This window comes from Microtus ochrogaster, linkage group LG5 (genome assembly GCF_000317375.1).
Source record: "Microtus ochrogaster isolate Prairie Vole_2 linkage group LG5, MicOch1.0, whole genome shotgun sequence".
Taxonomy (NCBI): domain Eukaryota; kingdom Metazoa; phylum Chordata; class Mammalia; order Rodentia; family Cricetidae; genus Microtus; species Microtus ochrogaster.
The window spans coordinates 30,045,316-30,071,845 of record NC_022031.1 but is presented as its reverse complement, the minus strand read 5'-3'; the positions used below and the strand labels follow the sequence as shown (position 1 = coordinate 30,071,845).

The window sequence follows — 26,530 nt, the reverse complement described above, 5'->3', positions numbered from 1 at the left end:
ACTGCCCGACATTGCCATGGTAAAAAGGCCTGACCTTCTGCCAGGTGTGGTGGCGCGCGCCTTTAATCCCAGTCAGTACTCAGGAGGCAGAGGCAGGTGGATCTCTATGAGTTCAAGGCCAGCCTGGTCTACCTGGGGAGTTTCAGGACAGCCAGGACTCTGTAGACCTTGTCTTAAAAAAGAAAAAAAAAATCCGGAACGTCTATGAAGAGAAAAATGAAAGTTTTAAGAGTGGTTTGTCTAAGATCTCACTGCCAGCTCATGCTACACACCCTCCTCCAGGCCCCACACGGAAAGGCAAGGACATCAGAAAGCTGCAGTCACAGCTCACTTCTTAAGTGTGTCATAGACACAACTAACTCCTCAAAAAAGCAGCTCTTTTAGCTACAGTTGAGTTCTTAAGCAAGTGGTTAAGTCCTTCCAGAACAAGTCCAGAGACTACTGCCGAGGTCTTACACAACCTACTCCTGTGCGTTTTCACATGGTCTAGACCAGTCCACAGCGTTCACTCCTGATGCTGGAAACTGACAAAGCACATGCAGACTCTTCACTTAAAAGCAAACCATTATCCTGGAGACTTCTTTTGCCCAAATTGTTGAAAAATCTGAGATTTGTAAGTTCTAAATAAAAATTGTTCTCATGCATAAAATAGGATTGAAAACATTGTATAACATTATATATGTAAGTTTTGAATTACTGCTTAGTAGTAAACTGATGGTATAATTTAAAAATGTGTGCTCATTACATTGCCACAATCTCTTACTAATTTCAACAAATTGTGACTCTTTTCTTAGAAGGGCACCAGATAGGTTTTTCAAAGTAATTATTAATGACAGATGAGTACTGCTTTGGAACTAGTTTTATTAGATTAGAATTTGAGGTCCACCCATTTTCTTTTTTTCTTTAATTATATTTTATTTCTTTTACATAGAGTTTCACTATGTAGCCCCCTGGCTGGCTTTGAACTCTGAGAGATTCACAGGCGTCTGACTCCTGGGTCTAAAGACAGGTGCCAATGTACCTAAATGCTAGTTTAGTTTTTAGATTATAAAATGTGATCCTGGTAACAAAAAATTTGGTGGAGAGTCACTGAATATTTACTGTAAAGTTAAATAACTTTTCTATTTAACTAGTCACAAATATCAAATTCTATAGGAAGTAAACAGGAATATCTTAACACAGTCCCTAATCAAAGGCTCACAATTGTTAATGAGACTACCTGTAATAGGCAGGGACTTTTCAACTATAGAAAAGCTCAAATCCTCCTGCTGTATTGTCTTTTCATTTGGGAAATGTGTAATAATTTATATAATTCTAGTTGAAGAATATTTACAAATATTAGTATCTACTAGTTCTTGACTCAAACACAGCATGAGAAAAACTATTCTTATGCTAGTGAGGAAAGCAAAACAATGAACATCTCTCAAGTCTGCCTCTGCCTCCAGGGTGTGATGCTCTGCAAAGCCCTCCCATTGGCCAGTAGGTTTGTCAATACCCAAGATGAAGCAGGGCCAGAAACTCAGTTAATTCCACCTTTCTCTGCAGCATACTCTTGCTATAAAAATATACAGCAAAGCTAATGTCTTATAAAAGTGAAAATGGGTATTTATTTATTTTTGAAAGTTAATAGACCTAAATATGGCTAAGAGATCTAAAACATGGAGACTTAAGGCTTGTTTCTAGCTTCAAGAATGATACTATATAAACAATAACATCAGATAACTCAGGGTCTTCAGGAAATTGTACAAAATATTTTATATACATCAGTTAAGAATGGCTCAAAAATATTATTATGTAAAGAAATACCTAAGATGAAATATCATTTTTGGTGAAGGCATTCTGTCTGTCTTCATACCAGGCCATATTATCACAGACTGAGAAGTCACAAAGATACAGTAAAACCGCATTGTCCATGCCCTCAAATGGTAGTATTTTAAGGTAATGCATATCTAGAGTGGATCAGAGGCTATTTAAGTGCCTTAAAGTGGAACCAAGCATCATAATTAAGACTAATATTCTATTACATTTTCTAGTTTAGCTTGTTTTCCCAAGATATGTACATATTATGACTATCATATCAGTATTTATAAGGTGACTTTGTAAGTCACATTTTGAGTATTTGTTTCATTTTATAGTAGCAATCAAGCTGGTATAAGCTATAAATAACATTTTTATTCTAGTATGAGAGAAAATGCAGCAGATTGTTTCATTTATACCACTTGTTCACAGCGGTGTGTGTGTGTGTGTGTGTGTGTGTCTATGTGTGTCTGTGATTTTTCCCAGTCGACTTTGAAACATTATAATCATACCTGGTGTCCCTGAGCACTCCAGTCACTCACAAAATGATTTTAGGGAACAAGTGTTCTTCCCTGACTATTGATTTTAGAATTACAAATAAAGAACCACAATAGGTCAAGGACAAATAAAGAACAATAGACCAATGACAGCAAAACCACTCCAGGCCTCAAGATACATCACAGAGCCAAAGTAATAAAAATAGTATGGTACTGGCACAAAAGTAGACAGACACTAAGACAGATAAAACAGAACAGGAGACCCAAACATGAATATTTATGACTAATATCTAATATTTAACAAATATGCTCAAAAGATCTCTACTTGGATGTAAGACCTGCTCCACAAGAGGAACACCGTGCTTGGTACTGGAAACCTTGTCTACTACCCAGAAGTAGTGAAGTCATGGATCTTGGAGAAAACCCTACGGCCACTACTTTGCTAAACCATAGCATCTCTAACTACATTCTAAATATTTGTCCTTATGCCCACAGATAGGTATAGCTATTACCTCTTATCAAGGAAATGTCTCTATGCAATGGGTGAAGTCCACTACAGAAAACCACAACTGATCAAATGCATAAATGTAGAGTCCAGTCCTACATCTACAACACAACTTCCACCCACATCTAAGGCTCAGGGAGCATTTCAGAAGATAGAGAAGAAAGACAAGAACCAGCGGACCAGGGAATTTGCTGTGGGACTATCTCCTAGAAATGCCAGAAGCTACATGCATGAAGTCTCACCAACATGATAGCCTAAACATGACCTAGGATAGCAACAGACAGTGACATCACAAAGGGAAAGCTCATAAGGTCTCAACCCTAGACAAAAACTACAGGCAACTAAGGAATGTCCAGGCTGGAGAAACAGGCTTCCCCAGGGAAGAGCAGACCAATTGACTACCCAGTACCACAAGTATCATTCTACAGATTGAGCAAGTTGTATTTATAAATTCAGGAACAAACACCTAACACACCACTACCACCACCGATACCAGCATTTGAAAGGAGGGGAGATATATAAGAGGATCTGAAGGTTCAAAAAGGGAGAGAAATGATGACGTTGCATCATAATCTCAAGAAATAAAAAAATTATTTTAAAAAAGTTCTGAACAAAATCTGCTTTCTAAACTCCTCAGACTCTTACTCCCCATTTTAAAGTGGGGAAGGCTGCTGCTCCTTTCTTGTGACTTTCTGGCATTTTACCTATTCATCTTCAACAAATGTTGCTTTTGAAGAAACGTGAAAGTTAGATTATTTTAACACCAGCTGAAATAGATGACCTCCCACTGCCAGGATAGTTTTGCAAAATATAATCCCATCAGAACATGAGATGAGGAAAAGGGAGGAAAGAACCAGATCAAAACTTGGGGCAGCAGCAGTGTCAAAATGAAGCAGAGATCTCCTTCGTAGGTACTGGCCCTCAGAAACTCACTGAGGTGGACGATGAATTCAAGCTTCGTACTTTCTAGATGTGCATGGCCACAGAAGTGGGTGCTGATGTTCTGGGTGAAGTGTGGAAGGGCTGTATGGTCTGAATTAGTGGTGGGAATCACAAAATTCTCCCTGACGAAGCAAAATGTCAGAGTACGCCCGCTGTTGAGCAAGGTGCGCTCTCTCTCTTTTTTTTTTAATATTTATTTATTTATTTACTTATTTATTTATTTATTTTGTATACAATATTCTTTCTGCGTTATGCCTGAAGGCCAGAAGAGGGCACCAGACCTCAATACAGATGGTTGTGAACCACCATGTGGTTGCTGAGAATTGAACTCAGGACCTTTGGAAGAGCAGGCAATGCTCTTAACCTCTGAGCCATCTCTCCAGCCCAAGGTGCATTTTTATGATAGAGCAAGGAGGACTGGAGAGTCTGCTCATGGACGCTTTGTGGATGCCAATCTGAGTGTTCTCAACTTTGCTACTTAAAAAAAGGAGAAGGATAGTCCTAATATGTAGAACTAATGTGCCTGTGTGGATGGGGACCAAAAGAACTAGCAGAATCTGAAAGCTTTTCAATCTCTCTACAAAAGATGGAAGCCGGTCAAATTGTTGTCATTCAGCCTTGTACAAAGGAGGCAAGAAGCATAGGACCTAGATTCAATATCTTGTTACTCTATTTCCCTGGTGCATCGCTCTGAAGAAACAGTGTGCTAAAAACCACAAGGAGGAGGTTGCAGAATATGCTAAACTTTTGGCCCAGAGAATGAAGGAAGGAAAAGAAGACACCAGAAACAGATTGCCAAGAGACATAGGCTGTCCCTGCTGAGAGCTTCTAAGTGTGAGTCTAGTCAAAAGTAAGTCTTTACGAGTAACAAATAAATTATTAGACCTTGAAGAAAAAAATTAAAAACTTGAGGGCAAAGCAAAGTCCAAGATCTATCTATCAAGTAACTTCTTTACTAAAATAGAAGGAAAAACAATCAGAAAACTTAAAGCAATCCAATAATACCTCACCCATTTCTGCTTCTTGAAACAAGTCACTGACTGAAAGGAGAAAGGATCATGCTTTCAAAACTCAAATGTCAAGAAATAAATACAACAAAAATAGCAACATTTACATTTATATAGTTCTGTATTAACCTTAAATACATTACAGAATCAGAAAATTTACACAAGTAGCAATATAAAGGGCAGACAAAATTGATTAGTGTTTAGATATCTGAAAAGGAAGACCTAACAAGAACATTTAAAACTATTTATTGCTAACTAATACTTTCACTAAAATAGCATTGCTACCCTAGAAAGTAACAGCAGAATTAAGGTGTGCTTATTTCAAAAGGACCCAAAGTCCTAGTCTCCCTAAGTGAAGTGTTCCCCACTACAAAAGCACTAAGGAAGGGTGGCATGTTCTACATTCTGTGACTTCAATGGAAGAGTAAAAAACACAATGTGAACTGAGTCAGAAGAGCTGAGTGGAGTCTGTGGGCTCTGGGAAGAAAGGCTCAGAAGCATATTTTAATCCTGTATCTAACATACAGGTACACTTTCAATTTAGGTACAAGGGTGCAATGAAAGTCCATTAAGATGACCTCTATCTAGCTTTAAAAAAGTATCTTGCCAGGGCTGGAGAGATGGCTCAGTGGTTAAGAGCACTGGTTGCTCTCCCAGAGGACCTAAGTTCAATTCCCAGCTACTATATCATGGCTCACAACCATCTATAATAGGATCTGATGCTCTTTTCTGTCTGTCATGAGGCTATACATTCAAACAAAGCACTCATATGCATAAATAAATACATTTTAATAAAATACAAAAATAAAATAGCATCTTTCCAGGACTTCCTGGCTTCAGCACTGCTAACTTTTCAGACAAGCTCTTTCAGGCAGGCTGTCTAGAGCTATACAGGTTAAGAGTACCGGACCTCTGGCCATTACACAGCAGTAGCTCTTACCCCACTAGGATATTACTATGTTTCTTATTGCTTCCCTGGTGTAGGAGGTTCTTCTGTTTATGTGTTGCTTTCATTGGTAGAATAAAGAGACTGTCTTGGCCTTTTAATAGGGCAGACTTAGGTAGGCGGAGTAGACAGAACTGGATGCTGGGAAGTTCAGAGGGCAGACGCCATAATTCTCCTGTCTGAGACAGATGCTGGTTAGAATCTTTCCTGGTAAGCCACAACCTCGTGGTGATATACAGATTATCAGAAATGGGTTAAACTAATATGGGAGAGTTAGCCAATAAGAGGCTAGAAATAATGGGCCAGGCAGTGATTTAATTAATAAAATTTTTGTGTGAGTATTTCGGGTGTAAGCTAGCCGGGCGGGACAGAACAAGGGGCCCGCTCCCTTCAACACTCCCCCATTATTTTGTCTGCCCTTTATATTGCTACTTGTGTAAATTTTCTGATTCTGTAATGTATTTAAGGTTAATACAGATCTATATAAATGTAAATGTTGCTATTTTTAGGTAGTATATTATATCTATCAGTAGGGAAATGAGATAATCACAAATAGCCGGTATGAAAAGAAGCCATCAATAAATAAAAATTACTATGTGAGAAATGAGTTAACAGTGGTGACAATTTAAAAACTTCACTTTGAATATTAAAGAAAATTAGTACAAATTGCCTTTATTTAGATAAAATGGCCCACAAAACTATAATTTATATTTTGTGTCTTAGTTTCTAGCTATTAGAGATACTCAATGATGTACTCACTTAATAAACCTATTTATTAAACAGTATGTTCAGTGTGGTAAGTACTATGGAGACAGTTACTACTGACAGAATCAACAATAATTAACAAATACATAGTCCTTATCCCTTAGTTTTAAGTTTAGCTAGAAAAAATTAGGTATTCAACTACAGTTTAAACACAGTGCTAAACAAGTACATTCATGGGCAAAAGTAAAGAATGCCAAAGAACCCATCCAGTCACACATGTGAAAAATATCTCTATAATAGAGTCAAGAGATGAAGGAAAATTGTTATTTTTTTAAAACAGGGATAAATGGTATTTTTTTAAAAAAAAAATCTATATTTTATTTATCTTGTCCCCCTGTGTGTACGTGGAGAACAAAGAACTACTTTTGAGAGTCTGTTCATTTTCCCACCACATGGGTCCTAGGAATTAGGTCATTAGGCTGATCAGGAAGCACCTTTACCTGCTAAGTCACCTCATTGGCCCAAATAATCATTGTAAGAAATATATTGAAGGTTATTATGCCATTTAAGATTTTATTAAAAAATGGTGGCTTTTATTCACCTATGAAAGGACCACATAAGGTATGAAAACATTTACCAACTGACTCACTGAAGCATCATGTGTGAGTCAGGTGTAAAACATAGTTGGTATTAACACACTAGCAGTGGAACTAAGTAGCTGTCCTGGCAGTTCTGTTTCTACAAGGCATCCTACAAATGGCAGGTCTTGCCTGGTATCCACCCTCTGCCCTCCAGGTTACGATAATACAGTGCAGCAGCTCTCTTCTTCCAGCTGCAGGCCCACCGGCTCCCCAGACACAGGCTGGGCAGGGAAGGAAGAAGACAAGGATAACACATGTTTCAAGCAGTTGCATCCTTTTTCTGCTAGGTACAAAATAGAGCTAGGCACAGTTTTCTCTCTCACTTTCGACAGAAGACTACGTAAACATGAGGAGGGATGGTGTTCTCCATTATGTGAAGAGTGTTAATTTCTTTTCACTTGATCCCTATCACTGGAGATGTGAAATTGTGATCGCAGGTTGGTTTCAGTGTGCAATATAAAGTTTTCTGCCTGTCTCCCTGGGTATTGTATGCGAGCTATCTATTTTCAGATCACATGAAAATTGGAGCAAGAAGCATTTTAAAGTACCAGGATCATTAATCCAGTTCCATAGCTGTTACACCAACACAGGCAATCTATGATACCTGATATGACGATCTCAGGGACATCCAGAATGTTGCCAAATGAAGCGGTTTTACGGTGGCCCCGTTTAGGCTTGGAATAGGCTGAAAAAACACACATGTACAGTATACATGCAAACAACCACAAACAGTAACACAGGAAATGACTGCAAAACAGAAGAGTTCTGAAATAGTCATGTTAATTACATCTCATGCAGAACGGCATGCACAACTATCTAACTTTTCATCCATGCTTAGAAAGGTGCTGTTAAAGAGCAAAAACCAAACAGTCTAAGATGTTTTACACACTGGCTTTAATTAGCAGGACCAAAAAAAAAAAAAAAGCACTCAACAACAAAGACAGACAAAACTGCAGGACATGGAGAAGCTAAATTCCAATGTGTTCTTAGAAATATTCTACCTAAGTAAAATCAATGATATGAGGTGAGGGTAGGGAATGGATGGGTGGGAGGAGGAAGAGTGAAGTTAGTAAGGTAAGCTGTCAGATTTGTGCTGATGACACAAACAGGATCAGATAGCTCTTTAAGTTAGGAGCTTCTTGGAATGTGCTATAAATTAAAATCCCATGATTAAACAATAGTTATCAAATCAAAGCATAAAAATGTATGTTTCCATAAGTATTTCTATTAAACTGAACACTAATTATAGCTTTCAAAGTCTAGGGTATTTAGTTGTTAAATATGAAGGCTGTTAAAAGCTGGAGTATGAATCTTTAAAGTAAGACAATTCATTAAAAAATTCAAAGGACGTATTGTTCTACATTTAGATAGCGAGGACAAAGTAATTTATTTGTATATGATTATCCTTGAACTGGAAAAAAAGTCACTCCTACAATATGTAATTACAAACCTGTAACTGATTAGAAAAATTAGACTAGACAAAAGCATCAACTATTATCATAACATGACTTTCCCTTTTAGGTCAGAAATCACTATGATGTGTCTATTCTGAATGACACTTGTGAAGTGAAATGGTTCCCCAAAAGTGTTGGGGGTATGGCTCTGTCCAAAGACAATTGTGCATCGTGAAGGCCAGTAGAAGACGACTGACCTCTGTTCAGCTTGACACTTTCTGAGGATTTACCCAGGACAGAGACAGCCAGTTCCCTGCTAGTCTCTGGTCTCTCCTTTTCCTTAGCAATGGACTCTTAACTTTACTAGAGCAGCAATGTCAGATATGGATGCAGATCCCTTCTCCTAGAGGTAAGAACAGGCCACCTGACCGTGTCACTCTGGCTAATGGCGTGTATGTAGAAGTTGTAGAAAAGGTCTTCGAAGCTTGCTTTCTTTGGTTACCACTTCTTTCCTGCCCCCTGAACTGTGGAAGTGATGGGTGAACTGTACCAGCCATTTTAGACCACAAGGTAACCTTGAGAACAGAAGTTAAATAGAGACTGTGACACACAGGGACACAGAAAACCAGCTGCCTAGTGACCACGGGCATATCTAGACTTGTCTATGTGTGATCACAGCTTATGTGTTCAGACACTGTTATTTCCAGATTCTTTCCTAGCTAAAGACTTTAGTGAGGTTGATAAACTCAGGGACTGTGATTAGTTTAGACAAATACAATACAGTTCATCTGGATGCCACTTTCTACAAAAGAACACACACAATCAGAATATTTTACTTAGAAAACAACTAAGTTTAAAAAATAAAGTCTGTATCTATAATTAAATGATATGCAGATAGACCAAAATATCCTCTGAGAATTTGTAAGTTTTGTTGTTTGTTTACACTTCCACATTCTCCAATACAATGTCCATTTTTATAATCCATTCTTCTCTAACCTTGGAAGAATCAGAAATAACAAAGTAAGACCCAACTAAATTGGCACCACTAAAATAAAATCTGGCAAAAAAAAAGAAAAAAACGTGTCAGTTGATCAGGTGACCAAACACCATTCCTTTTCATTCTGACCACTCTGTCAGTATACTGCAATGTTTTAAGGGCTTATAAAATGAAATTTAAACACTAGCAAAATCAATGTCTGATGAAACTACTACTATCTCATTCTACCATCAAACAAACAACTTCTAGCTAGGCTATTCTTGCCATTGGCAGGATAGTGGGGCGACAACATAGTCCTGGAGCACAATTTTCTGCAATTTTTTTTTTTGTTTGTTTCTTTGGCTTAGCACACAAACAGTGGTAAATTACTCTGTCACTGCACTGTTCTGGTATTGGTGGAATTTCAATTTCTTAGAGCTAGTTTACGTTTGAGGAGAAATAATTCTATTTGATAAAATCTGTAACTAGAAAGATGTATTTTATAAACCAAAGAAATTTTAAGTCATATTTCTCTTATTTAAAATTTGAGCCAAACATACAAATTTACGCTGGAAGTTTAGAAAACATACTGTAACCCTGCCATCTGTTCACAAAAGTACACAGAAGACAGAAACACCCTGCAGCCCCACTGGAAACAATTGTGAGCATCATGTAAAACCACAGTCATTTTCTCTTTGGACTCGCAGCCCCTTTACCTGGGGTCGCCACGATCCTAGCTTCTATCTCAGACATGTCTGCACTCATCCTCTTGCCCTCGGAGGTCGGGGGCAAGCTCTCCACACTGCTCCCACGAGAGGCTCCCAAGCTCAGCCGTCCAGATTCACTCTGTTAAAAGTATAGGTCAATCTCAATTACTGCAGTTCTTTTTATGTAGAGATTCAGGACAGGCAAAGAGGAAGATGACAAGTGGATTTTATGACTATGGTACTGTTCTGAAAGACGGAATTTTATGCCGGGAAGGAGCTAAAAAAAGGAGAGCAAGCTCAGATACATGCTGCTCAGAGTAATCTAACCAGCAATGGCCACAGTACAACCAACCTGAACAGGATGAAGTGACAGAAATAAGAGAATTCCTTAACTGGCCCATAGAACAATAAAATGTATTTCACACTGCATGGGACCCTTAGTTAGGGTGGATCACTTGGAGGAAGGGCAGGTGTTGGCAACAGCAACAACCAGCAGAAAGGAAAACAACTTGTTTGATAACAAATGGCAGCAAAATTTCATGTCTCTCACCATAAGCTCATTGGTCTGGTGCAGGAAGAAAGCTTAAGATTGTTACATACATGACAAACTAGGGACCTATTTAGTGTAATGTTATAACTACTAGTAAGGAAACCATGCAATTTTACTTTAATAACAAACCTGCTGCTTTGCCTGATTTTTTAGCAGTTTTGACTCTAAGCGTTTAATAGTATCATTTGTGGCAGGAACTTGCTCCAGATTCGTGTCACTTTTATTACTGGTATTTGTAGAAGCGATGTCCATGAATGAGCCTAGGAAAACAGAAATATTTATAATTTCAGGTTGAGAATGATATGAATGTCTCATTCAATAACTGAGAAGACATAAATAAAAACAGCAAGACTTCCACACCAATTAGACACCCTAAACAAGCCCATTTTGCATGAAGGTTACAGACGGCACAATACAGAATCAGTCAGTTTTCTAAACAGATGAGACTAACGTAAGGGTTTAGCCCTGAAGTAGAACTGAGGGTTTAAGCTGAGATGAGCAGACCAGAGGATGAGAGAGTTTGAAGGACATAGCTAGAAGTCAGTTTGGAGAGCACTGCTGGAGTCCCTACTAGGACTCTTGTTCTTGATGTATGAGAGTGGAGCTCAGGTATAAGATGAAAACAAACGCTCTTTCTCTTCTGGAGCAACAGGTTACCGTGCAGACATGGCCAAGTCCAAGAGTCACACAACAAAAAAGAAATCCCCCAAATGGCACAGGATAGCATCAAGAAACCCAGTCACAAAGATACTAATGTCTTAAGGGGCTGACTCCAAGTTCCTGAGGAACAGGCTCTTTCTGAAGAAGCACAAGAAAGGCCTGAAGAAGATGCAGACAAACTATGCAAAGAGCAATGCACCTGCAGAGGCCATTAAGGATCCTGCGAAGCCCAAGGTGGTTAACCCAAGGTGGTTAACCGAAGGTGGTTAACCCAAGGTGCCACAGGCCCCAACCACAAACTCAGCCTTCTAGCTTTCATTGCTCATTCCAAGCTCGGGAAGCAGATTTGAAGCTACACGGCTAAGGGTTATTGGCTGTGCCGAAAAATTCCAGTTCCAGCTCAGGCTCCCAAAGGTGCCACAGAGAAGGTTTCTATCAACTACTATGAAGACAGAGGGACTGGTGTAACACACCTACACACTATTTACAGATGGTCAGTGCCCTATGCTGCTTTTACAAATAAAATGGAGGCATGATCTGCTGGGGGGTGTTGTCAAAGTCCTGGTATTGGAAGAGGTAACCAAGGAGATGGAGATGAATGGCTGAGGGAATAAGCCAATGGCTGAGCCCTTGGTACTCTGGCACTTAAAGCTGATGAAATGAGGAACACAAGCAAAGAAAATCAAGAATAAGTTGGGGACGGTCTCAGAGACATAGTATTTATTTAGCATTCATAAAGTCTTAGATTCTACTAGTTTTGCAAAACAAAATAATACCAAAACAATAACCACCAAAAAAAAAAAAAACCAAAAAAACTCTAAATGACCAGAAACGTAATGTGAAATTCAGATTAGTATTGGGTCCCGCACAATAACTTTAGAGAGTGTAAGGAGAGAATGTAAGTGATGAATGCCAAACATTCATTAGCATTAATTGTGAATATAAAATTCCATTCATTTGCCATAGTTATACAGAGATAACTGGAGACCTGGATTCAAAGTGAGACTTTATCCCAAAAAAGATGAAATTGAGAACCAATGTAAGACTAGCATTCACAGCAACATAATATTCAATCCTTCAGCCCTAACTAAGAAGTAACTCTAGACATGGAAGGTCTTCAGTAGCTCTTTAACCTCAGGAATTCATGAAGAGCGAGGCACCTGGCAACGACCTGCAGTGAATCCAGAGAAATGAGGATTTCACTCCTTTTCTCATGTGTAGCTTCAAAACTTCACGGGATGGGGGGAAATGCTAAGGCTGCTGACGCCGTGTGTTTACCTGTGCTGGTGGCTGAGTTGCTCTGCCCTTCATCAGAGTACTGGCAAGGATACTGTAAAGGCTCGTCCGCTCCTGGGAAGTACTGTAGTAAAAGCAGGTCAAAATTTAAAATGCCTTTAGTACAGGTAAACCCCAATACATGAACTCAAGAGCACATGTGCATCACTGTCTTAGTTTAAGGTGCACCAGAGGGCCACAGCTCTGCCTTCCCTCCAACGTGTCTCGGCATGGAATGACTTCTGTTTCGGACCAGACAAAGATGTGACAATGCTCCTTCTGGAAAGTGAGCTGTGGACAATGTCATGTTCCGACATAAGCACAGAAGACAGGACGGGAAGCTCTCTGGAGGAGCACACAAAATGGAGGGCTAACTGCTCAGAAGTATATGTGACTTGGAACAGGGACATATATTGAAAATTGTTGCAAGGACTGTTAGTCTGACTGCTGGCAGTGCGCACCAATGAATCACCTTTAGAGCCAGTATTTAAGCAAGAACATACTTTAGGGAATACTCTTATGAACTGTGGACATAATACTGAAATTATTTACTGAACAATGCAGTAAAATTTATGGGGAATTTTTTTTTCAAATTAGACAAAACATAGGTGACCAGTTATAATTTGACTTACACATCTTAAAGTTTAGGTGTACAAACTTTAGTCAAAGTCACTTCTTAATTATTTTATTGAAAATAATCTACAAACTTTAGTCAAAGTTACTTCTTAATTATTTATTGAAAATAATCTATTTTCAATGAAAGAAAAAAACACCCTAAAACATTTGAAATAACCCCAAAGTGTTAAGATTTGTAGAGTAGGGAATTTAATTACCTTTTTAAAAGGATTCTTTTAAATTAAAAGGTTCTATCAGGCACAGAAAAAAAGTTTAGTTTTTATTGGCATCTGAAAACATGCAGTCAAAAGCCAAAATAGGAAATATAAAAATTATTCAAATATATACCTCTTAAAATGGATCTCCAGTACACTATATAAATGACTGCATTTTGATGAAAAGCTGATGAAGTCAGTTTAGTTCAGCATGTTATTAATTGATCATATACATGTAGGCACTGAAAAGCTTTAGATGCCCTATACCAGCATCTCTCATACACTCTGGTACCCAGGAACAAAACATTTATCTATAAACATTAGTATAGGACAGCAATCCCAGAAACCTCGCCTACCCACCTTGTCATTACAGAGAGAGCGACATGTTCCTAAAGTAATGTTTTTTCTTCTGATAATACGAGTAACAAATGCCTATTCTAACTTTAAAGACAAAGGGAAGTATAATGCAAAACAGTTCCCATTCCCTCATTTTAAAAGCCCATTAAAACTCGGTTTTAGTTATAGTTATGTTATAGTCCCCCAAACCCAAAGCCCCTCAAAAGAAGGATTATACCCGCATCAAGTGAGTCATTATTTTCACAATCTCCTCCATTGAAGGGCGCTGAGAGGGGTCCTTAGACCAACAGCGGGTCATCAGACTCTCAATGGGCTTAGGTAAATTTTTGATCAATGGTGGTCGAGTACCTATAATTAAAAATTAGAGGGATAAAAGAATTACCTACCCAAAGAGCAGTGCAAGATTTTTATAGTTTATTTCCAACAATATCTGAATTAACATTTTTTGTCTTTTAGTTTACTATTTATTGAATCTATACTTATTTTCACAAAGGGCAAACTGTATCAAAAGTTTCATTAAAAATTGTAACACATGGTGGTAATAACAGTAAGAACTAAGACTACTTCACCTGGATGTAAGCAGAGACTGGCTTTTGTTTCCCAACTGCCCAAACCCAACCCAAATAATCACATAGAAACTATATTAATTACAACACTGTTTGGCCAATGGCTTAGATGTAATCCTAGCTATCTCTTACATCTTAAATTAACCCATTTCTATTATTTTGTATTTTACCCGAGGCTTGTGGTTTGTTACATCTTGCTTCTTGGGCAGCTACATGATGTCTGCCTGATTCCACCTTCTTTCTCCCTGCAGTCACTTTAGTTTTCCCACCTACTTATATTCTTCCCTGCTGTATGTCAAAGCAGCTTCTTTATTAACCAATGGTAATAAAACATATTCATGGCATACAGAAGGGAATCCCACATCATATAGATAGGGAATCTCCCCTATCTGTCTAAATAAAAAAGGTTTTAATTTTAACATAGTAAAATTACATATAACAAAACAGGTATCAAGCAAGAATTACAGCTATAATATTTAGTCTATTTGTACCAGGTAAAATTAAACAAAATATTCTATCATCTATTTTATCTTTGTGGGTCTAAAGTTTCATAACTAATTTATCTTTTATCATAACTAAGGAAAACTACACCTTTAATCAGCACTTGTGAGGCAGGGGATGGCAGAAATCATGGATTCTAGTTCAGCCAGGGCTGCAGGGTAAGACTGTCTCAAAACCTAAACCAAATGTAAAGCACTCTTTCAACAAACAACAAAGGCCAAGTCCATTAATTAAGAAAAACAAGTACCTGACTTGAGGCAAGATGAATTTTTAGACTATAAAACTTCGAATATATTTGAAAAAAAAAATCTTCCATTTATAGAAAACGATCTACCACTCACTGACTTCCTCAACTATGGCGTAACTTAACTTCCTTCTGTCAAGCAGTATTAGACTCCCTGACTACCCTCAACCATGGTGTCACACCCTGACATCCCTTCACCATGCTGTTGCACTCCCTGACTGCCTTCCTATGCAATGCTATGCCTACCAACTTTCCTCTGCTGTACTATTTACAGGATGGATTTACTAAGACTGCAATGGCATTACTAAGCTTCTCCACTCCAGAGTGACGTCAGATACAGTATGGTCTTTGTAGGTTAATCAATCAACAAGTTAGTTCTTTTACTCTGTCCCTCATTGACCATCATTTGCTGAAAACTGACAGACTCCTGCATTTTCTACGACACTACAGGACATAATAAAGTGGGAAAGGAAACTGACAAAGTAGCTAAGATTTCTTCGAAGGTTTTGCTTGGCCAGTCTACACGTGCTCTAAAGAGCCAGACAGATGTTTGTTCTTTGCTCACCTGTGAGCTAGGATACAAACGAGCACTCACTGGGGTGATTAGGGCACAGGAGGGACCAGTGATGCTGTAGTTCCTTCACAAGAGTTTCTTTATCAAAGCTAGTGTGAAGAACCTATTAGTGAGGAAGATGTCTACCACATCTGTGACTGGAGGCCAGTGAGACATAACACTGTGCACATTAAGTCACTGATGAAAAGTGGGAGCACTTGAATCAGAAGGACCTGCCTGTGGCTCCTAGCGCCATCACTTACTGCTTGTGGTGTCAGCACATGTAAGTATGGTCGAGAATATACAACTAAAACGTGTGCCCTTCTGAGCTTAAGTAACAATTATTACCAGCAGATCTGCTATTTGCTCTTTCTCCTTGATGAGAGATTTGCTTTCCCAGGAGAAAAGGGACCTAGCTTCCCAACTGTCTTAACAATATGAGATAAATATCATTTATCTATGTTTTCAAAATGCTTTTCTATCCCCGAGAGAGACTAAAAGTACTGGCTAAGTTCTAAGAGTCCTTCCCTAATGCTGAAGTCTCCATTCTCCCCACCAGAACCAGAGACAGAGAAATGGAGAGTGCTAAAGGAAGGTGGTCTGCTAACAAATAACTCTATTTTAAGTCAGATATACATGGTCTCTGGGGAAGAGAATGGGAATAGTTTTCCAGATATGAAATATACAAAATATATTAAAGGAAAAATTCTTTCAACAAACCATTATGAACAGCCCACATGATTCGGAAAGCTGGGCCCCCGATCTCATCAAAGGGTTTCCGGCGTGTTATCACTTCCCAGAGGATAATGCCCCAGCTGAAGACATCACACTTTTCACTGTAATTGCTACCTATGAGAAAAGGTAGGGGGAATCTTGAGACCTCTTTCTTAGGAACCACAGAAACCACTAGTCTCATAAATTCTAAAGACAAGAGATTGTCACACTCAGAGTTGAGCATTTACTTTTCTTAAATATTTTCAAACTATAGTCTAATAAATTAAATATAAACAATATACTCAAAATCCACATAAGAAAGTCAGAATTTTCTACTTTTTCAACAGGATGCATTGGCCTTCTTCTCTGTGTAGACTGATCTCCTTTATAGGCATAGTTTGAAACACCTTTATATTTCTTCCTGTAAGTTTTTAACTTCTTTTTCAGAAAAGGCTTATTTTTATTTTCTGTGCATGAATGATGTTTTGCTTGTATGTATGTCTGTGTAGTATGTGTAGAAATGCCCATGGAGGTCAGAAGTCACCAAACACCCTGCATCTGGAGTTACAGACCTTCGTGAGACTTCTATGGGTGCTAGGGATTCAACCTGGGTTCTCTGCAAGAATAGGAGGTACTCTTTCCTTCAGAGCCACTGCTCTAACCCATCAGTTTCTTTTAAGAATCTTCATTTGGAGATGAAAGCCAGGGTCTTTTTCATACAAAGCATATGTTCTATTACTGAACTATATCCCCAGCTCCTGTGATTTGTTGCCTTAATACTTTTCCTGCTCTGTGACAAACAGCTTTCTTTGCTATCAGAGTAAAGTACTGTTTTGATTTAGTGGCTTCCTTTTTAATATATACAGCTAAAATTCTTGATTTAAAAATCACAAAGAACATTTAAGTGATTAAAATTATGAATGACAAATGAAAACTAAGCAGACTGTGAACAAAACTGTACTACGAAGATGGCGGGTACACCAACATAATACACATACCCCAAAAGTCCATACCCCAATTATTACAATGATAGATCTGTATGCAAAGAAGCACACAATAGTACAGAATTGCCACAAGATAGCAATATAATTTAGGCTACAGCTGCTGCCTGATGACACCTTTCAGAAATTTAGAAATTTATATAACCTAATAGTCTGGGCTTTCTTGCCCTCAAAACAAATGATGCTCACTCTGCGTCACAAACCCTCTGCTGCATTTACTAATACTGCGTCACAAACCCTCTGCTGTATTTACTAACACTGCGTCACAAACCCTCTGCTGTATTTACTAATACTGCGTCACAAACCCTCTGCTGTATTTACTAATACTGCGCCGCTGGAATACACAAGAAGTGACATTAAAGAAGTGACTCAACTATTAGAAATCGCACCTGCATTATCCAGATGAAAGAGAAAGTATTATTTAATTTTATGTAATTAAACATCTGTAGCCCAACAGTTTGTAACTGACGTTTGGGGACCAACAGTGGTAGTCAGCTAAAAAGCTGCATGATGTTTCCCTTCCTCTGGGGCGGCTCAACACAAAGCAGCAAAAAAGGTTAAAATTCACCATGGGGGGGGGGAGAAAGAAAGAAAAGCAGAGAAAAAGCAAAAAGGCAAAGTTCCATCTGGTGGTGGTGGCACATCTTTAATCCTGGCACTGGACAGAGGCAGGCAGATCTCTGAGTGAGGCCAGCCTGGTCTACAGAGTGAGTACCTGGACAGCCAGGCCTACACAAAGAATGGAAAAAAAAAAAAAAAAAAAGCAAAGTGCCTAGGCAGAGTCTGATTCTTGAATGTGTTTTGAGTACTGCAGCATTCATGCAAATGGAGATTCACAGAAAGCCCATTTCTTTAGCTCCATGTTTCTCATTTAAAACAGGACTTGATGCTTTCGTACAGAAACTTACATATACGAACTAATCTTATGACTTCCGAGTGAGCTATGGAGATGTGAAAGAAAGCAAATGTTGGCTTGCCCTCTACCAGTAGATCTCAGTACCACATCAGCACCCAGGCACTTGCAGTCTTTTAAAGGCAGGCCCGTTTAAACCTCAGCACTCTTGATTTTTAACTGACAGGAAATCAGTGCAAAGGCACAGTTGATTCTCCTTATTTGGGGCATATACAGTCTATTAAGAAGTCTCCATATAAGACTATGTGTCTTTGTTCACGACAATTTTGTCAGGTAATCAATATAGGACCTTGTCTTATGTGTGTGTTTAAAGACTGTTCACCTAACCCCCATAGCTAATTAGTGTCAGACTCTGGCACTCTAGAGCATGTCCGAGAGAACACCCCCTAATATGTGTTTTTATGTATCTCACATCTTCAAAGCCTTCTTGTACTTAGGCAGCTCTACTCTTGGGGATAGTGTAAACAGTAAAATCACCATGACCACCAATAAAAGGGAGAACATGGATCTGAATAAACTGCAAAAGGGTCCCTTATTTACCTTATCAGGGAAACAACCTTGGAGAGTGCTGGGCATGACTCAAAATGTGTTCTGTTGTTATGAGCACCTTATGTCTGTTACAGCTGTGAAAGCATCTCACTAAAGATTAGCAAATAGACAACTTCCCCATTATGCAACCTGTGAACAATGAGGACTGGTTGTACACATGTGTCAATCTGCACAGAAAACGCCAATTTAAGTTCTTCCATAAAATCTGGGATCTAAGGCTATATTCACTTAAGACCCTCTTATGTACTGTTCAGAAATATACTATATACAGTGTTAAAAATGCATCCTGGATTTACGTGAATCAAGGCAGACAGTCGGCCGCATCTTGCTCTGTGGCTGTACCTTCAAACACTTCAGGAGCCATCCAAGCAGCACTTCCTTTGTTATTGGTCATGTGTGTCTGGATATCACAAGCTGTACCAAAATCGCAGATCTTCAGAACTGTCCCTCCTGCAACCAGCAGCAAGCTATTGTAAAAAAATTCAAAAGTCACAAAGTCAGTATTTGATTTTATAGTAAAGAAGAGATAAACATAGAACTGGAAAAGCTAAGCTAAACGAATGCTATCAGTAAACTTCTATAAAATATAAAACTCTAATAGTATAGAGTTTAGAGGACTATCAGAAAAAATTAACGTAGAGAATTCAGGGAGACCATCATATTCAAATTTTGATGTCTCTCTACCTTTAGTTCTGTGACATTTCCTGACCAAGTGTCCCTTTGGCTAAGCTAGACACAGGTTGAAAAGTTTCTATAGTGAGGCACTAAGGTGTCCTGGAGTGGAAGTTTAATCATAAACAATTCCTGAAAGAACAGCAGCACATAATAAAACAAATAATCTAACTGGAGATAAAGGAAAATAGATTAATACAGAAGGAAACCAATTAGTTTATTTGCTTTTGCAGTATAAGAAATTGAACCATGGGCTGTGTATGCCAGATAAATGCTCTATCACTGAGTGATGACTATACAGGGAGGAGACATGAACTCCCTGCATTCAGTCTAAGGACTTGTAGAGACAGGAAATCCCATTAGGTTTGAGGATTTTGTGGCGGTAAGAACTAGTAGTTGGCTGCTCTGGTCTTTCAGCTTTTGCCCCCTAATATCTCTGGGCAATTAGAGCAATTAGAATTCACGCTATAGGGAGAAGCCAGTGTCGCACCATTAAAACTTACTTTGGAGGCTTGAGGTCCCGGTGAATTAGAGCTTTGGGCTGCATGCTATGCAGATAAGCCACTCCTTGGGAACACTGTAAACACCAACTCATGGCATGGGCAGCAGTGTAATAAGGCAATGGTTCGGCACCATGCAGCACTGCAAGAGAAAGGCACAACAAACTAAAAGGAACTTTATTGCACATAACATGAAACAATATAAATGCAAGCACCATAAGCATCATCAGAACACACAAGTGAATATTCTCTTACAATATTCTAGTCCTGCTTCTAAGCCTTTTCTAGATAAAAAGAACAACAGCATATTTAAGACATTTTGGTGGTTAACTCCCATATAGTTGTTCAAATAAAATTAATAAGTACTATACTTTTTAAATTTGAATATCTTTCACACAATCACATAAATTATATGCAATCCTATTCATTATGAGCGAGGACTAGAGAAACAGTGAAATAAGATGGCTCTATCAGATGCTTACAACTGTATTATGTATTGAAGCTAAAAACTAATAGGTCTCTCAAATAAAATTAGATAATAGTATCTACAAAAATTAACAATGAAGAACACACTTAGTGAACATAACTAAGTGTTTGTGTAAAATAATGGTAACTTAAAAGCAAATGCTGTCAATTTTAGAAAGCTTACAGGGACAGCTCATGAATATATGAGGTTGGTATTTTTAGGACGAGAGCTTTGTTCCACAAAGGTAATACCAGCACAAAAGTTCTCTTTCATGGCAGCTGTGTTGGTTTGAGTGAGAAGAGCCAGCACAGAACTTTGGCCTCTATATCAAGGAACTGTTTGGGAAGGATTAGGAGGAGGCAGCATGCCTGCAGGCAGGCTTTGAGATCTCAAGACTCAGCCATGCCCAGTGTGCTCTCTGCCTCCTGCTTTCGGATAAAGATGGGAGTTCCCAGTCGCTCCAGAAAACACGCTTGCTGCCAGAATGCCACACCCTTTGGAACCCAAGCCCAGTTAAACACTTTCTTTAATAAGTTGTCTTGGTCATGGTTATAATAATAGGAAAGTAACTAAGACATTATAATAATAGAAAGTAACAATTTAAAATGTTCTGTGAAGTGAGTTTTCATCATTTTATGTTTTGGAAAGAACACAAATAAATCACGGTGAAATGATGTATAGCTAGAGTTCTAAAATGAAGGCTCAGAACTAAAAGGATAGAAAAAAAATGTCTGAACATATTTTAAAATCTTTAAAAAGCAACTGTTACTTCAGGCTTTGGACATAATAAAAATATTGTTAACTCAAAAAATGTATATAAATGTTACAGTATCTTTCTTGCCCTAAGTCCTTAGCCCAAACAACAAAATGAACTCTGATGGCAAATTGTGAGAAATAGGTAAATTAGTTTTTACTAAAAGCTCTCCAATTGCTTCAATCTACTAGCTAAAAGCAGGTATAGCTGATACTCACCATTGTACAAAGAGCCTCCTTCAGCATATTCCATCACAAGACACACCTAAAGGAAACATGCCAGAATTAACTGGAGTGACAACATTGGGCCTTCCCTGCACATAACTTTGTTCAACTGTATGACTACCCTGAAAATGATTCCTCTAGCCACTACTATGAAAATTACACCAACAGAAGGAACAAATATATGTGATCTAAGAACTTGTCTTCTAGGTGCCTGTTAAGAGTAGAGATACATGTCAAAGTGGATCACAAGACTTTGGGGACCAAAATAGAATCACAAGACCTTCTCCAGTGCCAATAAAGACATGTTCTAGGGCATAGTGTCTAATAAGAAGGTGAGTTACTGAGAGTGCAGTTCATAGGGGAGAACACAGAGAGGTACACACTAGTCCGCGACAGAAGAGGCTTTTATTCACATGGGGTCTAGTATAGGAAGAACCCAGGGCTTGCTTACAGGCTGTGGGAGTCACAGGGCAGAAAAGAGGAAGGGGGGGGCGCTGAAAAGTTTCCTTTTGTGGTCCCTCACTGGCCACGGTCAGGTTAGCTAAGGACATAAGGCAAGTGGTAACATGAGGAATGTCAGGGATCTCTCTTGGCCAGCAATTACGGGGTCCACAGTAGGGGAAGGAAAGAATTTAGAAACAAAGTACTTTAGTTCTGGGAACTAAATTAGTTTTGAGGACTGTTGTTACTTACTCAAGATGAAGGAGTTTTATAAAATGGTGTCACCAAGGCTAGCAGGTACCTGAGACAACCCCGCCAAAATACGGCAGTGTTAAAAGACTAGAAGCATATGAAATGCAGGAAGTGTGACATTTTCAGAAATAAAGCTAAGACAGAGCAGATGGAAACAACTTCATGTAGTATATAAACTGTTCATACTTGCCACATTGTTTCCTGTAGACTTACAGATAGCAGGAGAGACACTTACTGGATTCAAGCAGGCTCCATACAACTTTACAATATTAGGATGGTTCACACGTGACAACTGCCGGAGCTGTAACAAATTACAGATTCTTAAAAAGTGCTAATCTTTGAGTACTTATTTTACCATGTTGTTCAAATCTTATTGTCATACAGAACATCTGTTTTCAGTAATTCCTGTTTAGCAGGTTGCAAGCATTATGGAAATCCCCAGTGCCTACCTGGTATCCCTGTCCTACAGTTTAAGTGGGAACACAGACATAGTCAAATATATTAAGAGAGAAATCATTAAAGCATGCACAAACTGCTATAATGGGAGTGAAGAACAAGTCAGGATAAACAGAGAGGAAACTAGCTGCCAAAAGTCAGAGCATTATCCCAGATATGGTACTGACCAAGTTACCCACACCAGAAGCTGTGTTACTTTCATTAGAGCTACAGGTGATGGATTTACCTACTCTGTATGTGCACCTAGATTTCTTGACTCTGAAAACTAGGTGCTATTACTTCCATTTTAAGTCTGACACCTTGAAGTTAAGTTCCAGAGAGAATAAAACAGCTGTTAAAGATTCCATAGTCAGGACTGGAACTTCAGTTTATCTAACATGAAATACACACTCTTTCTGAATAGCGGCCCCCAATTCCTTTTTCTCTCTTAAGAGTTACTGCAGAGGCAGGCGGATCTCTGTGAGTTCGAGACCAGCCTGGTCTACAAGAGCTAGTTCCAGGACAGGCTCCAAAACCACAGAGAAACCCTGTCTCGAAAAAAAAAAAAAAAAAAAAAAAAAAAAAGAGTTACTGCAGACAGTTGGGGAAAAGGAGTGTTATCACTCAGCTGTACAACATTTGAGTAGCATGCCTTAGGCTCTAGTTTCAATCCAGAGTAAAAGCCAAGTAAAACTCTAGCACAAATGAGGTGAGGGGCCCTTCATGGGAAAGACTGACATTCCAACTTCTGGTTTTAATCTTCCCTGAGCCAGTAATTACACTGAGGCTGTAGCCATTTCCCCATCCCACACTGCAAATTTCTACAATGTATCTTTCCCACAAAACAGCGTCTTGCTTTTCCTCTCTCTCTGTCCTCTTTGCTCCAGTGGTCTCTTAATCTTTCTATCATATGGCACTAGACAGCTTTCTTTACAGTTGATAGTCGTGAATTTTTGTCCTAATAGAAACTACTATGCATTTATGCACATAAATAGATTCCATCTCGGTAAAACTCAACACTGAACTTCATAAAGCACATTATTCAAGCATTTATTCCTGTTTTCTCTGAACGTTATAAAGTAGGTTAAACAATAAAAGCATACACTCAGAAGGATGCCGAGAATCTGAAATGAGATGATAGGATACACTTTTGGAAGCTGTCAAGCTAGAGACTAGTAACAACTCCCAGCAGACTAGAGCTAAATCATAAAGAAGCAATGAAAACAAGAGAACAACGTATTTACTTCACAAAAGTCTTTTATGCAGAAGAAACACATAAAGGGTTTACCAACAGACTTGCTTAGGAGACAGGAATCACACAAAGTAGAATTTAGCTAAGGGATCACTGCCTCCAAAATACCCCAAAGATAAATAGTATGTTAACCAGCCTGCTGGAGATAAAATTTACAATGCTGGATGTAAACGTTTGTTGGCCAGGATTCACAGCCGTTAGGCTCACCCCCAAAGAACATGCCTCAAACAGGCAGTTCAGGGGGCAGCTCAGGGTTACAACCAATGTTAGTCCTGGGCTGCCATAAAGCCATCAGATCTCTTCTTGAGAAAACATAATTCTGCCAGATGGGCAAGAAGACCCTGATAACAACTATTTGAAAAGAAAAAACACTAGTGTACTTAAAAGAATTCTGGTGCTGTATAAATCTCCCACCTACATAAGTGGCCAGATTTGCAGTCTCCTGTCTTTGTTTAAATAGTTAAAAAGATAACCTGGGAGAGATTTAAGGATGACGGCACGTGTGAAATGTAAAAACCTACTGTGTGTATAAGTTAGTCAAAGCCTTCCATTTGACACCTGCTCCTCTTCGGGTGTCAGCCACAGCTAGCCACGCTTTTTCAGTAAAGAACTTTTCCTCTATTACTCCTGAAGTGGCTGGAGTAGTTTCTCGCTAGAAAGGTGTGTTATTCCTACAACATTCTAAGAGAGTCTTCATTTTAGGTAATGGGAAAGAATACCATTTCAAAATTAAAATACAATACCTTGAAACAGATTTGGAGTTCGTGGATGGAAAACATTCCATCCACATATGGTACTATCTTCAGTTCAATCAGATTTCTGAGGTTCATGTACACAGAACAATAAAGATTGAGACACAATGTCTTTTATCACCTTAAGACGAGAGTATTTCTGGTACAGAATGAGTGGACAGAAAGGACATCACAGCTTACCTCCACAATGAAAGCCTTCCTCTCAGATTCACTTTCTATCTGTTTAATAGCAACATCTTTTGCTCTCCACTTAGCTTTGCAAACTACTCCAAAGGCTCCTCTTCCGACCACCTTAGTAAACAAACAAACAAAAACCCAAAAATCAGAAGCAGGCCCAGTTCAGTATGAGACAGGCAATTTTTAAGCTTCATCAAAGGTTTAGAAACCATCACTATCTGAATTTTCTAAGAATGAATTTTTCATGAAACTGAGGATGAAATGCAGTTTTAATCTCGGAAATTAACCTCTTCATTCTCAAGCAAAACCAAAAAATACAAGAAGACATAAAGGAGTTTTGTAATCACGGTAGAAAATTAAAAGCAAGACGAGTGAGTGGAGAGATAAAAAGGAAGGATAAAAAGGGACATATGACATTTTAAGAAATTAAAACAGCTTTCAAATACCAAATATGGGTAGGGAACAGAGGGAGAAAGACTAAAGATATATATGATAAAAGCATCACTATGAAGTGCCCACACAATGTGTTATTGTCTGTACATGAAATATTGTTAGGAAGGAAAAAACAAATATGGTTATATGCAACAACATGGATGAACTTCAATAATATTATGCTAAGTAAAAAAAAAAAACCTTGACCCTTGATACTACATATTTCCAGGTTCATTTATAAAATGCCTATGAGAAAATCTAGAGTGAGGAGCCGCGGCTGCCTGGGAATAAGGATGAAAACTGGAATTAATGTAAATGGGGATTGGGCATCCTGCCAAGGTGATGACATGTTTGAAAGTTAGCTGTGAGGGCTGACAACTGGGTAAATTTGCAAAAGTCATTAAATCACACTTCACATGGGTGAATTTTATGACAGGTAAATAACTTATTACTTTAAAAATGTTCTGAAAATAAAGATCAACCATATGCCATATTATTGCTAAAACTAATGGCTATTATGTGAGCACATTGCTGTCAAGCTATACTTGGATTCTTTTCAAGTATTTTTAAAAACAAATGAAAACAAAACTAAAAATTAGTTTGCTATCTGTCAGATCCAAACGTTTGGACTGTTACTATAAAGGGCACCGGTCCAGCACCATTATCGCCAATCTCCCTTCTCCTGTGTATCTAAGTGTGGGTCAAGGTTCTTGTCTTAGGCAAAAGTCCATCTCCACTTTTTATATAGTTTTATATATATACATTTTTATATAGTTCCTACTAGTATATACAGGGCACTGGGAGACTGCTTTGCCCACATTCCTCCTCACACAGACTCAAGAGGAGGTGCTAATGTTTTCCTCGTGTTACACTTAAAACATGTAGCAAACTTACTCTCTCAAGTCTGCACTGGAAACAAACAGTAAAGCACAGTTAATTGCAGGCATCCCAGTCCAATAGAATGGCAGTGGTTCCAACACCAGAAATCAGTTACGTGGTCCCTTCATTTTAGACAAACTTATATAAAACTCCTCAACAAGAAAGCTGACTGGAGCTAGAATGATCAAATGGTTGTTTTTGTTTTTTTTTTTCTTTTTTTTTTAATTTATTTATTCATTAAGGATTTCTGCCTCCTCCCCGCCACCGCCTCCCACTTCCTTCCCCCTCCCCCAATCAAGTCCCTCTCCCTCATCAGCTCGAAGAGCAATCAGGGTTCCCCACCTCCCTCCCCCTCCCCCGATCAAGTCCCTCTCCCTCATCAGCTCGAAGAGCAATCAGGGTTCCCTGACCTGTGGGAAGTCCAAGGACCGCCCACCTCCATCCAGGTTTAGTAAGTTGAGCAT

General features: G+C 38.7%; 1 protein-coding gene across 2 annotated transcripts in view; it reads right to left on the bottom strand.

The window, feature by feature from the left end:
- The window catches only part of Map3k7 (mitogen-activated protein kinase kinase kinase 7), a 58,480-nt gene that overhangs the window by 20,527 nt on the left and 11,423 nt on the right, over positions 1-26,530 (bottom strand). Inside the window, exons 2-12 of one of the 2 annotated variants that reach the window (XM_005361936.2) lie at positions 24,759-24,869; positions 22,375-22,440; positions 21,441-21,486; positions 20,006-20,144; positions 19,173-19,297; positions 16,374-16,502; positions 14,007-14,137; positions 12,606-12,687; positions 10,797-10,927; positions 10,127-10,256; positions 7,645-7,725 (exon numbers count right to left, since the gene is read on the bottom strand). In XM_005361936.2, the coding sequence (XP_005361993.1) occupies positions 7,645-7,725; positions 10,127-10,256; positions 10,797-10,927; positions 12,606-12,687; positions 14,007-14,137; positions 16,374-16,502; positions 19,173-19,297; positions 20,006-20,144; positions 21,441-21,486; positions 22,375-22,440; positions 24,759-24,869 (1,171 nt within the window). The remainder of the gene's footprint in view (positions 1-7,644; positions 7,726-10,126; positions 10,257-10,796; positions 10,928-12,605; positions 12,688-14,006; positions 14,138-16,373; positions 16,503-19,172; positions 19,298-20,005; positions 20,145-21,440; positions 21,487-22,374; positions 22,441-24,758; positions 24,870-26,530) is intronic. The other variant, XM_005361937.2, reaches the window with a different exon arrangement.